Below are 18,084 nucleotides of genomic sequence, written 5' to 3'. Positions count from 1 at the left end.
TGTGTGTGAGAATGTGAGTGTGTATGGGTGTTTCCCACTACTGTGTTGCATCTGGAAATACATCTGCTGCGTAAAACATGTGCTGGATAAGTTAGCGGTTCATTCCGCTGTGGCGACCCCTTATAAATAAGGGACTAAGGAAGGAAAATGAATGAATGAATGACTCTTTCATTCACTGCTCCGTCATAATTTACAATTTACAACAAATATGACCTCCACTGCTGAGAAATCCGGACATGTTCGTTTGTTCAATCATTTTCTTTTTGGCTTAGTCCCTTATTTATCACGGGTCACCACAGCGGAATGAACCATCAACTTATCCAGCATATGTTTATCCATCGGATGCCCTTCCAGCTGCAACCCATCACTGGGAAACACCCATATACACTCATTCACACTCATACACTACAGACAATTTAACCCACCCCATTCACCCATACCACATGTCTTTGGACTTGTGGGGGAAACCAGTGCACCTGGAGGAAACCCATGCCAACATGGCAGAACATGCAAACTCCACACAGAAATGCCAACTGACCCAGCAGATGCTCGAACCAGAGACCATCTTGCTGTGAGGCGACAGCGCTACCCACTGTGCCACCACGTCCCATCCGGACATGTGAAAGGAGTCAATTAATTACTAATTAATCTCTTTTGTTTTTGTCAGAAATGTCAGAAAAGAGTTTGAGGAGAAGAAGATTTTCGACCTCTTCCCGGACTACTTCATCAGTTTGCACAGAGTGGCTAAAGAGTTGGGCTGGAGATATTGAAGACGCCCGAAAGAACGTCAAACAGTTCCCGCATTTGACAAACCTTTTGTTATTTGTAAAGTACACGGTAAAAAATATCCAGTTTTCCGTATTTTATGATTCATATTTTTATTTTCCCCTGTTTATTTATGCTTTTGAATTGCATTATGTGACTGATAATTCTGCTGACAACTTTTTAACCTTAAAAAAGTGACTTTTATTGACATTTTTAATAGTTTGAAGTGATATATTGTCTGGGCTGGTGTTGTATATTACGCTACAAAAGCCTTGTAATAAACTTCCAGTACATTTTCTGTTATTTTGCAGATTTATTTCTCTCTATATATTATTTCTTATACATTATACTACTCAAATATCGATAAAAGTCACATTGTTAAACTGTAGAGTTAAATTTTCAACATTAAAAGTGGACAGAGTCGAGATAAAAGACTCATAATGCAATTCATAACCTTAAATAAACTGAACACAACATACAGACACAGATATATATTTTACAGTGTAGATCTTGTTGACAAAATTAAGCACTGTTCTCAAAGCACTTGAAAATGCCATCCCAAGCACAAAAAAAGGTATTGCTATCCAAATTTATGGTCATTTATGGCACTTACACAATGTGAATACACAAAGATAATGAAGTACTAATATCTCTATTGGGTATTTTTAAAACATGAAGCACCACCAAAAGCAGGAGGTGATAAACCACTACTAAATTACTAAACATTGTCTTGGTTGCACACTCCAAAGTACTGCAATAAACATGAGTTAAATATTACAAATATGACATTAAATATAAAAAAGAGAAAAAGAAAAGTGAAGTGTCACGCAGGGAATTCTGGGAATGTTCATTTACGGTTATTCACCATATTTAGTATGGATATTTACTGTTAACCAGGTGACGGACTATTACTGTATTATTTTAACATTTTTATATTTTGTACATTCTCCATTAAAAGTACAGTGCTTAGTATAACTGAGTACACCCCATTTCGAAAATGAATATTTTTATCCATTTCTCAGTGAATATAGGCAATGTATTTTGGTACATTTAAATAAAACAGATTTATTAAACAGATATATTTATTAAATTAATATTTTAGTTACCAAACATATTTAGAAATTGAAAGATAATGCAATTAAATTCAAGCTAAAAAAATTACAAACTACAAAATGTCAACAAATCGTGATACATTTTCTGGCTTATCTTGATTTTTCCTCTTTCTTAAATTTGTATTTAATATTTTTGTGTAACTTATAAATTTGGGTGTGCTAGTTTTTAGACCGTTATTGTAAGTTATTATGTTAGATAAGCTCTAGATTTGGCTTCAGTACTGACTAATGTACAGGCACAAATATAATATTGTAAAGCATCCTATAGAAAATATTCATTTAAGAGATATTTGTGAGGGGTGTACTTATATATGTTGTGCACTGTTTGTCAATTTATATTTCTCTTCACATTTCTCCTTTAAAATTATGTGCACTTTTTAAGTGTGGATTTTGTACTTAATTTAAAAGGGTTTCAGATAAATATTAGACAATAATTGAGTCAAATATTGTATAAGTGGATGTATGCTCAATTTCGCTTTGTGCTTTAACTGGAGTTGAACACTTTAATGTTGCCTTCTTTTTGTAATAATGTGTATTTTATTTATAACACATATGAGCCAATAGTTTGTGGAAATCACAATGATTGAAATAAATACTTGGGCAGAAAAACTAAATAAAACAAAAACATTAAAAATATATATTTTAAATATTCGCGTAACATAACATCTATAAGGCCCTTACACATTGTATCACATCGAAAACATTTTGTAAAGTGTTAATTGTTTAGAGAAATAGTTTTTAGTCAAAACTTCGTTTTCTTAAAATTGTATTAAACTGATTATTGGGTTTTATGTATGTGAATACATTTCATGTTTGAAAAAGTTAAGTATATGTTCTACATGCACATTTTAATCATCTGATTGCTTTATTCATGAAACAAATAAAAATCGATATGTTTTGTAAAATGCTGGTTATTGAGGTTCACCAAAATATTTTCCATACCGTTTATATTAGTTTCCCAGGAGTGCTGGGTACACTCTAGGAATATTCCAGATTTTCACAACATGTTACTGTAATTTTCACAGTAAATTACATTAGTATCACTTTACTGGATTTAACTGTAAATATTCACGGTAGTGCGTTGTTTTCAGAATTTTATTGTGAAATTAATCAAATTAGAATGATTACAGTAAATTACTGTAAAAAGGGCTATATCTTTTGCATGTTAGTTATAGGAATTCAAACTCTTTTTATTTCATTCAACATAGACATTTATACAAATAAATTTTTATGCTAGTATTGGCACTTTTTTGATATTTAGAAATAACAGAATGTTATTGCATCCCCAAAAACAACTTACATCTTCAAAAATAACTTGAAAGAAAAATCATCCTGTATTGAAACGACATAAATGTCACAGTAAATTTTCATTTTTAAGTGTACTGCACCTTTATTTAATTTTATAAGGTTAACATGGAAATATAAGAGTTTTTAATGAACATAACTTAGCCAAAACATAATAAACTGGAACAAAAGTAATTGATTCATAAAACCAAACACTGTTAAACACCTAAAAAGTCAGGGTAAATGTCAGAATGCCTAGCTGAAGAAAGCCTGCTTCACAGTAAAATATAGTTTATTTTACAAGATAATACTGTGAAAATCACAGTAATGGACTTTACTATCTAATGTGAAGCTACAATATATGGCTGAAATTTCACAGTACTTTAATGTATCAAAATCACAGTTAATTACTGTGAACTACGTCAAAGTAATTTGTTGTGAATTTACATACAGTGAAAGTAATGCAATTATTAGCCAGTAATTTACTGTGAATTTAACCCTCTACTGTACGGTGTAACCATATGGCAACATGATATTTATGTTCATTTCCCTGCCACTGTTTCTTTAAGACCAACATTATTTTTTTTTGGTTGGAAAGAGAAGACCTTGTAGCCAATAATGTGCTTTGGTTAAGTCACATGACATGCTGTGTTTGTCTGTAGCGCAATTTCTGACAGACTGGCGCTTATTGTGAGTAGTAGCTAAATGCAAATGTAAACGTCAATAAAAACAAAGGATCAAATTATGCCAGATCTACAAAATAATCTGAAACATCACCTCCTGTAAATTATGATGACATATCCACAACTCAATTAGTTTTTTGTAAATCGATCAAATGTATGTGTTGCCAAATGGCATCACTGTGCAATACTGGAACGTGCAATATTGCAATGGGTTAGCTAGCTAGCAAGGTCAGCTGTGAACTTTTAAGTTGTAACAATAACAACATGAAAGCTAGTAATATAATGTTGATTAGTCATGTTAATGGCATTTGCATTATGGATAAAATCTAGTTTTAATGGCAATACGACTTTTGGATGGATCTAAATACAGGAAACAGTGTATTAGCGAGCACCACCATGTTTTATGGTAAGTGAAAGAAGAAAAGGACCGAACTGGCTCTTCCTGCAGATGAAAAAGAGGATGAGATGGGTTTTAGTGACCATGAGAACGATGCAGACTGGACATTTGATAGAGACAGTTCAGGTAAGTTAGCTCAGAGGCAGATAAGACAGGTGTAGTATTGAATACAGTATCATTGTTAGCTAGTAGCATCATTATTCTGAAGCATCTGGATATATTAGACTTCTTATTTTTAAGTTATAAGATTTACCTGAGGAAATAATCATACCTACTGTATGTTGAATACATGATAATACAATATTAGGTTTGTTTCTAATAATATTCAGCAAAAAAGAATGGAATGAATGAAAACTGTGGTAATACGAGTAGTTGGGACGTATGTGTAAGGTGTCATGTATAAGTTCTGTGTTAAAGCTTATAATACTGCAACACCAATTAAATCATTTAAAACAACTAAATTATTAATTATAAGGAAACTTTTAAATTTGAAGTTTCTAAGATTCACTGTTGGACGCTGTTGCCATTTGGCAACATTTCATAAAGTACCTTAAAAAAAGTAATTTTTCCAAAAAAATTTTAAAGCACTTCAAGTTAAGCCATTTTAAGAAAAGAAAAAAAACAGTCAAATAATTTTTAAATAGATTTATAATGCGTGCGGTAGAGGATTAAAGTCTTTTTTTTTTTACAGTGTAGTACTGATGTACTGTATAGCAGGGTAGCTATGATAGTAGAGCATCAAAAATGTTAAAATAATGTTAGTGTTATGTTTGATTAATGATACCAAAAACTAATATTACCAGAACATTGTGGGAATCAAAAATTGTTAGTAAGGTAAATCAGAGGAAGAAAAAATTGGTCTCTCAGAAATCTTGAATTACTGTGTGTATCAGTGAAGACTTTACCCACATGAAAAAAATACAGTAAAGTCTAGACTGGATACACGGCTGGCCGGAAGTGCGATATGCACATCAATATAGCAGCATTTTTTTGACACTGCATTATAATAATACACAATAGTATTTACTATAAATTGCAGTAGTATTTATTTTTCATGTTTGCATGCGAGTTTGGTTTCAGTGCCACACTCAAAATGGCGCTCTGACCTTTCCTCGTTACACGTTTCCTTTTCCGCCCAACATTCGCTGTCAGTCTGTAACGTTAGAAATCACACCTGTTTAACGTCCATAGAAGCCCGACAAAGTGAACTAGTCCCGAGTGTTCAGCTTGTTTACAGGTACGTGGAGCCCTTATCGGTTTATATAATATGACAGCAAGTCGTAGACTTTTATTAGGTTAGCTGCTGGATTAAACTTCCATCTGTGTGCTGTGCATTACTTGTAAGGTTAGCCAAAACTGTCAGTGACGCTGAGACATTAATGTTTAACGTTACAGATTAAGGGTTTGAGTGACAGTTGAGGTAAAGTTGGTTTTATTTTCGCACATTCGTTCAGCGACAGCTTGTGACACGCTCCGTATATTGTTTACCATGGTAACTTACTTTAAATATTTGGTCTGAAATCACACGTAAGAATTACTTGTAAACAACATTAGCAGTGTTTATATGACTGAACAATGTTGTACTTTGACAGCCATTTGCTGCTAATATGATTTCACTATTAAGGATTTGCTAATAACCCTTTTCTAAAATGATATTATTAATGAGAAAGTCAGAATGGGTGAATATAAAACCAACTTTACCTCACTTCATAGTATTGCGAAATCTGTCATTTGAAACCATCATCTTGAATATTACACCTGCTAATTGTATGTAACATACAAGTTCATATTTGGATTTCACATATGTTAAATCTTTGAAATATATATGACACATGATATATGAAAAATATATGCAAGTAAACATCCCAAAATATATGTAATCTAGGCATGGCCCGATATAAGATTCTGACGGTATGATAACCTTGGAAAAAAATATCACGGTTTCACCTAATGACGATATTGCGATTACTGCTCTGAAATATATGAGATTTTTAAATGTCGGGGTAAAAAACTACTTTTTTCCCCACTGAACACAATATATTTTATTTTAATAAAAATTTTATATATTTTGGAATATGTCAGGCTAAATAATAAAAATAAACCAATGACTATTGCTGTCTTTATTAGTTTCAAGAACAGATTTCTTTACATCTTTGTATATCTATCTTTTCTTTGGATATAAAGTGTTCAGCTCTATAGCATGCTAGGATGTTGGTTTATAAACAATTAGTTTTTCAGATGTTTGCAGAATCGTGGCCTGACCAATAGCTTTTGATGTGGAGATACCATTGCCCTAAAAACCTAAATAAAATAGTCATGAAAAAAATTAACTACACCATAGGAATGGTATAACAAAAAAAATTGCCAGTTTTAAAACCTTGAAACTGGTTATCGTGCCATGGCAAATGTATTAACAACACATATGGACCACTGGTTTGTGGAAACCATAATGACCAAATTAAATACTTGGGCAGAAAAAAAAAATAACAACAGCAACAACAACAACAAAAACCGGATTTAAAATATAATATACATACATTATATATATATATATATATATATATATATATATATATATATATATATATATATATATATATATATATATATATATATATATATATAAACCAAGTATATAAGCAAAGTTACACTAGTGTTATAGTGTTACAAAATACAGTGCTTAGCATTATTGAGTACACCATATTTTGAAAATGAATATTTTTATCCATTTCTCAGTGAATGTAGGCAATGTATTTTGGTATTTGTTTAACAAAACAGATTTATTAAACAGATATAGTTATTAAAATAATATTTTAGTCTCCGAACATATTTAGAAATTGAAAGATAATGCAATTAAATTCAAGCTAAATATTGCAAAAATAAATTACAACCTCCAAAATGTAAAAATTTTTTTGGGCTTCTCTTGATTTTTCCTCTTTTTAAAATGTGTATTTAATATTTTTCTATAACATGTACGTTTGGCTGTACTAGTTTTTGTAAATTATTTTGTTAGATAAGCTCCAGATTTGGCTTCAGTACTGACTAATGTATATGCACAAATATAATATTGTACAGCTTCCTATTAAAAATATGAATTTAAAAGAGAGATTTGTGAGGGGTGTACTTATACATGCTGAGCACTGTATACGTGACCCTGGACCATAAAACTAATCATAAAATGTCAATATTTTGAAATTCAGATTTATACAACACATAAAAGCTAAATAAATCAGCTATTTGGCGACTAGATACCAGAGCTGCACAACATATCGTATTAGCATTGATATTGCAATGTGCACAGATTTCAATATGAGATGGTAGACTGAAGGGACCCAAATTAATAAAATAACGATATAATAATATATGTAGTGTTGTCTGTTTTCATGCAAACATAAAATGTAAAATGTCTTATCATTTTACAGGGTCTCAGTCATCATCATGGCATTAAGAAACGTGAGTCGTCTGCTTGTAAACAGCCAGAGATGTGTCCTCTTTACAGCATCCAGATCACAGAAAACCGCCGCTTCTCCATGGGGTCAGATTTTATTTTTTTCTGTCAGACTTGTGTGATTTTATTCAATCAAAACAGACTGAAAAAAACTTAAAAGAAGTGCTGGTAATTTATTTTATTTAATATTTTGAGTTTTAATGAAGCCGAGATAAATCTAAATCTAAATTACGGTCCATTTACTCTATTTGCATGCTCTTCTTCTTTGTTTGTTTTTAGATTTTAGTTAATTGAGTTAAATTACTATTTTATTACTAAGAAAACCATTAAGAATCTAATAATCATTTGTGTTCATAAAGCAAGTGCCACAAAAAGTTACCAAAATGATTAGGTTACACTAGTGTTACAGTGTATCCGTGACCCTGGACCACAAAACGATCATAAAAAATGTTCAGTTTTAAAATGAATATTTATGCAACGCATGAAAGCTGAATTAATAAGCTATTTGGCTGAGATACGACTAGGCTGCACAATATATCATTTAAGCATTGCTATCGCACTGACTGAGCACATCTGCAATAGTCACATCGCAGAATCTTTAATGTCAATTATGTGTTAGTGTTGACCAGGAGCTTGTAGATTAATGGCAAATTTAACCATTGTGGATTTAAACTTTTAGATTTGCGTTAGTTTTTCTCTGTTAAAGATATAAAGTGAGTTTAAAGCATTTAGGCACAAGAAACAATAACATCTGTAGCTAATAGTGAAGGCTGCCAAGTGTCATTTTACATTCGATTTTTAAATATTTAATGCCAAGAATACTCACCAGAAAATGTAGCAGATGAAGCACTTTTTTTCTCTCATTTGTATGTTTTTCCCCCTAAAAATCTTATTTATAATAATTTATGCAAATGCACTCCCCTATAAAATCACCACAACCATTTTGAAATAACAAACTCTGCACAGATTGGGATATCCAGTCCATCTGGTGAAATATATTTCATATCGCAATATACAGCTGAAGTCAGGATTATTTGAGCTCCTGTGAATTTTTTTGTTTTGCAAATATTTCCCAAATGATGTTTAACAGAGCAAGGAATTTTTCACAGTATTTGCTATAATATTTGTTCTTCTGGAGAAAGTCTTATTTGCTTTATTTCAGCTAGAATAAAAACAGTTTGTACATTTTTTAAAAACCATTTTAAGGTCAATATTGTCAGATCAGCCCGTTAAGCATTTTTTTTTGATAGTCTACAGAACAAACCATCATTATACAATAACTTGCCTAATTAAATTAAATGTCACTTTGATCTGTATATAAGTATCCGGAAAAATATCTAGTAAAATATTATTTACTGTCATCATGGCAAAGATAAAATAAATCGGTTATTAGAGATGAGTTATTAAAACTATTATGTTTAGAAATGTGTTGAAAATAATCTCTGTCAAACAGAATAACATTTTCAGAGAGGCTAATAATTCTGACTTCAACTGTATATTGCAGAAAAACTAAATATTGTAATGTGATTTATTTTCCAATATTGTACAGTCCTAGATATATTACAAACAAAACAAGAAAAAAGCCTTAAATTGTTCAAATGAAGTGCTTAGCAGTGCTGATTTCTAATCGTTGATGGAGTTTTCATGTATTTACATTAGGAAATTGACTAAATATCTTCATGGGATGTGATCTTTACTTAATATTCTAATGATTTTAGCATAAAATAAAAGGATATAATTTTGACCCATACAATGTATTTTTGGCTGTTACCAGTGTTGGCGGTAATATTTGCGTAATAATATTACTTTTCTAAGTAACGAGTAAAGTACCGCATTACTTTGAAAACTAAGGTAATAATATTTGTTACTTTTTAAAAATTTAATGCGAGTTACTTTTTTTGTTTAATTAATTATCTTTTTCAAAAGTAAATTGCTGAATTAAAATTGAGATGAGAGAATGCGTTCATTATTTTGAACACATGGAAGAAAAGGAATACTTGAAAATGGATTGTACTTCGCTAATAAGACAACAAAAGCACAAAAGCAGCACACACATTGCTTTAAACTTTCATTAATTTGTATATATGGCATGTAGAGCTCTGAGCTCAAGAAGTTCTCAAGAAGATTACATTATCCTACATTATTATTATTATTATTATTCTGTTTTTTAGAGGTATATAAAGCTGTAGGTAATACAGTAAGTTGTTAATTGCAGAGCTCCTCCATTAAAAAAAAAAAGAAAGAATAAAAAACCCTGCAAGAGATCAAGCCTCAGCCTGGTGAGAAAAAGTAACTCAAAAGTAATGTAACGCATTACCACAAAAAGTAACTAATTAACTCAACTATTCACTTTTTTAGGAGAGCAACTCAATATTATAATGCATAACTTTCAAAAGTAACTTTCCTCAACACTGGCTCTTACTAGATTTTGTGATCCAGGCTGACAATATGTGTTATGCATAACAACATAAAGATGTACGCATATCTGTTCAATCAGATGCAGAGAAGTCTGGAGAAAAGAAGCAGATGAAAGCACGTAGGTTTACTTCATTTTCAGTATTTTCTATCTGCTGATCACCAGCTTGATTCTTAGTAATATCCAGTAATCTGTCATGTAAACCTCGCAGCTAAAGTGCAGTTTAACTGGCGGGACGCTCTGGATCTGGAGGGTCTTCTGACTGAGGAGGAGATCATGATCCGGGACTCCTTTCGCACCTACTGTCTGGAAAAACTGATGCCACGCATTCTGATGGCCAACAGAAATGAAAGTGTGTGCGTGTACATTTATATCATGTTGATTTCTTAAACATTACTGAACTAATGCCTCTCTGTCCTCTATTAGTTTTTCACCGTGAGATTGTGTCTGAGATGGGGGAACTTGGCGTTTTGGGCCCAACCATTAAAGGTATAAACAATATTTATGGATTTCCCTTTTGAATGAATGAAGCAAGCAAGCATCCATCCATTTATCTATCCATATAAGATATTATAGGTTATAGTTGGGCTACACGATTAATCAAAATTAATTAGTCAATCATAATGAAATGATATTTTGTTTTTCAGATTTAATTTACACACAAACAGCTCAAGATGTTTTTGAGGCACAATATAAAAACCAGAATGTTAAAATAAAAATCAGATGAAAGTCCACCATAAATATTTTAGTGTTGTAATTTTACAGCTGTTCTGTAAATATACTGTATCATTTGTTTTTAATCAGAGCTTTATTTACAGTGATGTCTTGCAAATATTTATTTATTATCCAATTATTTATGCTTAAATAATTGGATAATAAATAAATATGTATTTTTTAATAAATAAATAAGTTATTGGTTTTTGATTGCTAGTCAGGAGATGCTAAATAATACATTGCATATATTATTTGTTTAATAATGAGCTTTATCCATAGTGACGTATTAAAGTTTAATTAAATAATATTTTTATATCTTTTATTTATTATTATAATGATGTTTTTAGTGCATTTCTAAATCATGTTTTTTTATTCCTAGTCAGGAAATGCTAAATAATAAAGCACATATAATATTTGTGTCTAATAATGCACTTTATTCACATTGTAATTGTTAGAAATATTGTTTATTTATTGTTTTTATTATTAATATAATTTATTACATAAATATGTATAATTAAATACTATCATAACAATTACTTATTATGATGATGTTTTTAGTGCATTTTTAAAATCACATTTTTGATTTCTAGTCAGAATATGCTAAATAATAAAGTACATATATTGTGTTTGATGAGCTTCATTCACAGTGATGTATTGCAATTGTTATATATTTTTTGGTTTATTTCTTTTTATTATTATTAAATAATATTATTTATTTATTATCTATAATTAAAAAATACTATCATTACAAATTCGTCTTATTAAATGTTTTTTGTAACAATTATTTATTATTATAAGGACGTTTTAGTGCGATTTTTTTTTTTTTTTTTTTTTTTTTTTTTTTTTTTTTTTTTTTTTTTTTTTTTTTTTTTTTTTAAAATCACATTTTTTTATTCGTTATCAGGAAATGCAAGCCAAGGCAAGTTTTTTTATATAGCACATTTTGTACACAGTGGCAATTCAAATTGCTTTACATAAACAGGAATAAAAGAGACAAGAAAATAAAAACAAATAATAATAAAAATGATTAAAACAGATTAGAATGTGTTAAAAACAGCTTATACAAATGCTAAATAGTTTGCTTGTTGAAAAAGTGCAATGTTAAGCAAATGATAGCATGATGATTTCAGTGATATTTTTGTGATAACATGCCCACAGTATCAGTTAAATATGAAAATCCACCGGTATTTGTTTTTTGTCTATTGGGATTTATTGCATTGCTGATTCAAATGGTTTGGTCTGACAGATAATAAAGACAGCAAGTGACCAAATTTATGAATCGATCATTGAATCATTGACTTCTAATAATTCACATTTAGTCACAAACAAAATATTTTCACTACCAAAAAAAGTAGAATACCTAATCTAAAATGTCATTTACTCAAAATGACCTTCTTGTTTGTTGAACTGTTGTCCTGCTCTTCGTGTTGATATCTGGAAAATGGCACTCAAGCTAATGTGTCTTATTGATAAAATATATTGTTCATATCCCAAAAAAGGGATATTTTTATTGATCTTGAATTATAGTGTCTTTCAAACTGCATACTAACAGGCTTAATTGTGCTTTTGAACTTGAGTATTTTTGTTTGCACATTGTTTAAAGAGCAGCTGCGATATTAATGAAGATAATAAATACTCCACACCCCTAGTTTAAAACATAACTATTAAATAATTTCTGCATTTGTAACACTGGTTTGCACTCTCCTATTAAGGTTACGGCTGTGCTGGTACAAGTTATGTGGCGTATGGCCTCATCGCTCGAGAAGTGGAGCGAGTCGACAGCGGATATCGCTCGGTCATGAGTGTGCAGTCCTCCCTGGTCATGCACCCTATCAATGCTTATGGCACAGAGGAGCAGAAGCAGAAATACCTGCCCAGACTGGGTAAGACTGCAACATCTTAGAAAAAAAATCTGTTCGCATTGTATTTTAGGCCCAATCCCAATTCCACCTGTGAAGGGGTAGGGGTGTCCCAATTCTCTTTAGCTTGAAGGAGTAGGTCTAAGGGGATCTAGATAAGGGGATCTAGATAGCCCTTCGAAGATTTTTTTCAGGACCACACCCCAAACCAAGGGGTAAGAAAATCCACAACGGCAGTATTGCTGCACCCGGAAGCAAGTAGAGCCACAAATTAGTATTTTTTTGTCATTATTACGAATTTTTACAACAATCTAGCACATGTTTTAACATATTCATAACCGCGTTCATGTTTTGCCGTCATGCTTTAAAAAAAAAATGCTAAAATAAAAGCCGCTTAATTTCGCAATCTATAATCCCTGAAAATAACTCCTGTACAGCAGTCGCACAACATTCTGACACTCGAATACCCTGTCAGTAATGTCTAGTGGCTGACTTTTTACAGTGTCTGCTCTAATGTTACATAGATGAATATGGCCACTGTGTAAATGTACAATACAGTTATGATCTTATTGCCACATTAGATGGTTATGATAACATGATATATGCCTTCAGTGATTTCCTGAAGATAAATACCAAAAAATAGCACAACTGGAATAACTACAGCAGTCGCCATCGTCTGATCTCATATGAAGCAAGAGATCACGATGACATATGATGATGTGTGCAGGTGCTGTAGTGCTGTCTCACTTCTTAGGGGTAAATTTTGAAGCCCTTCCCTTTCACACTCATTTTAAGGGCCAAGGGGAAGGGGTGGGGGTATAAAAATAGAATTGGGCCTTAATGTTTAATTTTTTTTGTAACATATACATTTTTTTTATCCTTTAACATTTACTAAAGAAAACAAAACATACGAAATTATATTGAAAAAATAAATAAATAAATGCATGTACATACACATAAACGTATCAAAACAATGGTATAGCAGGTGAGCAATTCCATGTAAATGTCAACCTTGTCATGAAAAAAAAACATTAGGTTTTCACCAAAATAGTGAAACTAGTTTTTTTTTTATTGCGTAGGCTTGTGTTTGTACTGTAAAAGGACTCAAAAATAGCTTTCAAACTATTATTTCAAACTAAGTTTTCAAACTATTACATTTAATTTACCAAAGTCACACAAGTGGCAATTTCACATCCATAACGAAGCTTTTTTCTCAATGCAAAATAAAATCAATCCTTTTTGTTCTATAGAGAGCCAACTCTTATTCTTTTGATTATCATTATTTTTTTTAGGTTGTGCAGTTTAATTCACAGAATTTCTACAAAGTGTAGAAATATTTTTTGGTCACATCCATAACGCATCTTTATTTCCCTCATTTTAAATATGAAAAATCCCATAATAAGTCTGGATTAGTTGTTTTGAAAAATATAAACAGATGTTTCAATATAACTTACTTTCTCTGTGAATTTAGGTTTTAAGATTTTACTGCAAATGTCACATCTATAGCACTGGAATTGCTCAGGTGATACAAGATATATGGACAAAAGATTTGTATCAGCTTCCTTTGGAAATCTAACAAAGCGATTCCATATTTTGAATAACTTTTCAGGTTTTCTCTTAACTATACACACGTAAGTTTTTCTAAAGCCAAACAATGAAACAATTCTTGCAACCATTGTTGAAAATGAGGGCTCTCTCTATTTTTCCAATAATAAGTGAATATAAGTTTTGCATGTAATAAACAGAAAATCGACAATTTCTTATCTGAGCTAGTAAAAGAGCTTGTAAGAGGAATTTTTTTTAGTATATAAAGTTTTGGACATTTCGGAATACTCTGTTTTAATACCTAATGTTCAATTCTTGCTATTAACAAAATATTCATTATAATGTTAATGTGACTTGTTCTTTATCTTATGTGGGGTTTTTTTTTAGCTGAACAGTTACTTATGAGACTGTTTATGTGATGTCTAGCACGAGGAGAGATTCTGGGTTGTTTTGGACTGACTGAGCCAAACCATGGCAGTGACCCGGGCAGCATGGAGACCAAGGCCAAGTACAACTCGTCCAGTCGCACTTTTACCCTCACCGGATCCAAGACTTGGTTGGTTCTGTACTGCTTTTATGAAATGCACACATTCTAAAATACTGGCAAAGTCAAATAAAGCTCACAACTGATATACCTGTACTAGTATAGTTCAGTGTATCAAACATGCATGCTGAAATAACTGTAACATTCCTAGGCACTTACAGTGTGTCCACAAGGTGGCGGTATGAGCTCTTTTTAAGGACTTAAAGGATAGTTCACCCAAAAAGAACAATCCTGTCATCATTTACACACCCTCCATGAGTTTCTTTCTTCTGTCGAACATACATAAAGATCTTTTGAAGAAAGCTGGAAATCTGTAACCATTGACTTCCATAGTATTTTTTTTTTCTTCCTATGGAAGTCAATGGTTACAGGTTTTCAGCTTACTTTAAAAGATCTTTTTTTATGTTTATCAAACTCAACGGTTTGGGACCACTTGAGGGTGAGTAAATAGTGAGAGATTTTTTTTAGCTATTTATTTAAAGGGATAGTACACCCAAAACCAGTTAGAGTTTTGGAAAAGGCAACCATTGACTTACATAGTGTTTTTTTTTTTGTTTGTTTGTTTGTTTGTTTGTTTGTTTTACTCATATGGATGTCAATGGTTACCACATCCAGCATTGGTAAAAATATCTTCTTTTGTGTTCAACAGAACAACAAAAACAAAATGTTTTGAAACTAGTCAAAGGTGAATAAACAATGACAGAATTTTTATTTTTAGGTCAACGATCGCTTTAACAGTCAGTTTCGACCAGTCCCAGGATGCCAGGGCCAATCCAAAATTACATATTTTTTGTAAGGCCAATAGGATTTTTCCATAGACTTTAGTATTATTTTATAAAACAAAATAACCTAGCATAAATACAATGGGCAGAATAGAAGCCAAATGTATGCTATAATTATGTAGTGCCCAAACTTTTTCATATAAAGGGCCAAAAACCAAACTTGATTGAGGGATGTGGGCCGATTATTTAGCAAAATGAAAATATCACACCATATTACATTACTTTGCCTGGGGTAATTTCCTTATTTATTTGCTAATATTTAAAATTAACCACAATATGTTTTTTTTAAATCATATTAACTAATGCAGTTTAGTTTTTAACATTTAATAATAAACTTATTATTGTAAAAACATAAACCATCTCATTTATAACACAATAAAGCTCAATGCTGAAAACACTAGTCAACCTGCTCCTGCCTTTGCCTCGATTTGCTTGTCGGTGTCTCGTGCATTGCTTTTTTTTTTTTACAAGTGACAGTTTTTACATTTTAAAAGTCTGATTCATTCACAACATTTAACTGAAACATTTAAGTTGGCTTTTTTTGTAGCTCAGCAATAAAACAAAGAAACAAAGAGTTAGGTTTAAATTGAAATAACTATCTCTGTCAAAGGCATTCACCCCAACCACATCACCATCATTCTCACTCTCTTTTCAGATAGGATGGTGGGCCAAATCAAAGATTACTATGGGCTAATTTTGGCCTGCGGGCCCTACTTTGGGCATCTCTGCTATAAAAAAAAATACACACCATGGAAATATGATTTCAACATCACCAAGCCTCAGACTTGACTCAACTCAAAAGTGCTTTACAGAAAAAAAGGAAATGACAAAAAGAGATGATGAGAATACCTTCATTTCATAAATAGGACTAAAACAACCCATTCAAAACCAGTAGAAGGATGGAAACGAAAGTAATACTAAGCTAATGTGATTTAGAAAACGTGTATTTTGTGAAATCATTCATACTGTGGACGACAGAAGAGTACACTGAAAAAAAAAATGTTTCATTGGATTAACTCAATTATTTATTTTAAGGTAACTGGTTGCAAACAATTTATATGGGCTGAATTTAAACAAACAAATGAAGTTGAACATTACTGAATGTAATTTGTTTAAATTTAGCCCATATAAATAGTTTCCAACCATTTACCTTAAAATAATTAAGTAAATCGGGTAAATCTTTTTTTTTTTCAGTGCATCTTCTGTAATCTTATACTCTTTCCCTATTTCTCGCTTAGGATCACAAACTCTCCAGTGGCTGATATCTGTGTGGTTTGGGCCAAATGTGAGGACGGGAAGGTTCGTGGCTTCATCTTGGAGCGTGGCATGAAGGGTCTGTCCACCCCCAAGATTGAAGGCAAATTCTCCCTGCGGGCTTCAGCCACTGGCATGATCATTATGGACGAGGTGGAAGTACCAGAGGAAAACCTGCTTCCCAAAGCTTCAGGACTAGCCGTAAGCGAGAGAAAGACTGCATGAGACGCCATCAACAAAAACAAAACACTGGCTCAGGTTTTGATGGCTTTATTATTAGTAGGCATAAATATTAAATCAATATTAGATGTAAAGTCTGGCGTAAAAGAAACCAGAGCTGTGGTCTATTTTTTTAGTTATTTGAATTTTGACCTGCTTTATGCAACAATGGATGAATTTACATTGTTATTAAGTGCTTTGTGCCAATATAGAATCGTAATAGTTTTATACTATTAGCTATAATAAAACCATGTTAAAGTGAAGCAGGAGCCTTGAATCTGCCCAATGCTCAAAGTAAATCTGTCCTAGTTTAAACTTTTATACATCTTTTTCCTATAGTGTAACTCACTTTGTGGCCTATGTATCACAATCATGCTACACAGTTGTTATTCACTTAGACTGATGCATTCATAACAGTGAGCATACAGGAGTGAAGAAAAGAAGCAGCAGTTAGAGTAGTTTTGTTATGCTAATATACACTCACCGGCCACTTTATTAGGTACACCTGTCTAACTGCTTGTTAATGCAAATTTAACACAAATCATCCAATGACATGGCAGCAACTCAATGCATTTAGGCCTGTAGACATGGTCAAGATGATCTGCTGCAGTTCAAACTCTAGGGTTTACAGAGAATGGTCCGAAAAAGAGAAAATATCCAGTGAGCGGCAGTTCTGTGGGCACTAATGCTTTGTTGATGTCAGAGGAGAATGGCCAGACTGGTTCCAGCTGATAGAAAGGCAACAGTAACTCAAAAAACCACGCGTTACTACCGAGATATGCAGAAAAGCATCTCTGAATGCACAACATGTCCAACCTTGAGGCGGATAAGCTACAACAGCAGAAGACCACACCGGTTGCCACTCCTGTAAGCTAAGAACAGGAAACTGAGGCTACAATTTGCACAGGCTCACCAAAATTGGACGATAGAAGATTGGAGAAACGTTGCCTGGTCTGATGAGTCTCGATTTCTGCTGCGGCATTCGGATGGTAGGGTCAGGATTTGGCGTCAACAACATGAAAGCATGGATCCATCCTGCCTTCCATCAACAGTTCAGGCTGG

General features: G+C 32.2%; 1 protein-coding gene across 1 annotated transcript in view; it reads left to right on the top strand.

Annotated features, from left to right (window-relative positions):
- The first annotated feature begins 5,371 nt into the window (after window positions 1-5,371).
- gcdhb (glutaryl-CoA dehydrogenase b) overlaps window positions 5,372-18,084 on the top strand; it is a 20,434-nt gene continuing 7,721 nt past the window's right edge. Inside the window, exons 1-8 of the mRNA XM_056453160.1 lie at window positions 5,372-5,478; window positions 7,664-7,776; window positions 10,187-10,225; window positions 10,317-10,457; window positions 10,532-10,594; window positions 12,532-12,702; window positions 14,650-14,779; window positions 16,788-17,004. Coding sequence (XP_056309135.1) covers window positions 7,680-7,776; window positions 10,187-10,225; window positions 10,317-10,457; window positions 10,532-10,594; window positions 12,532-12,702; window positions 14,650-14,779; window positions 16,788-17,004 — 858 coding nt within the window. The 5' untranslated portion in view covers window positions 5,372-5,478; window positions 7,664-7,679. The remainder of the gene's footprint in view (window positions 5,479-7,663; window positions 7,777-10,186; window positions 10,226-10,316; window positions 10,458-10,531; window positions 10,595-12,531; window positions 12,703-14,649; window positions 14,780-16,787; window positions 17,005-18,084) is intronic.

The sequence above is a fragment of the Danio aesculapii genome, chromosome 3, assembly GCF_903798145.1.
Source record: "Danio aesculapii chromosome 3, fDanAes4.1, whole genome shotgun sequence".
NCBI lineage: Eukaryota > Metazoa > Chordata > Actinopteri > Cypriniformes > Danionidae > Danio > Danio aesculapii.
The sequence above is the reverse complement of the archived record's forward strand: the minus strand, read 5'-3'. Positions and strand labels throughout refer to the sequence as shown.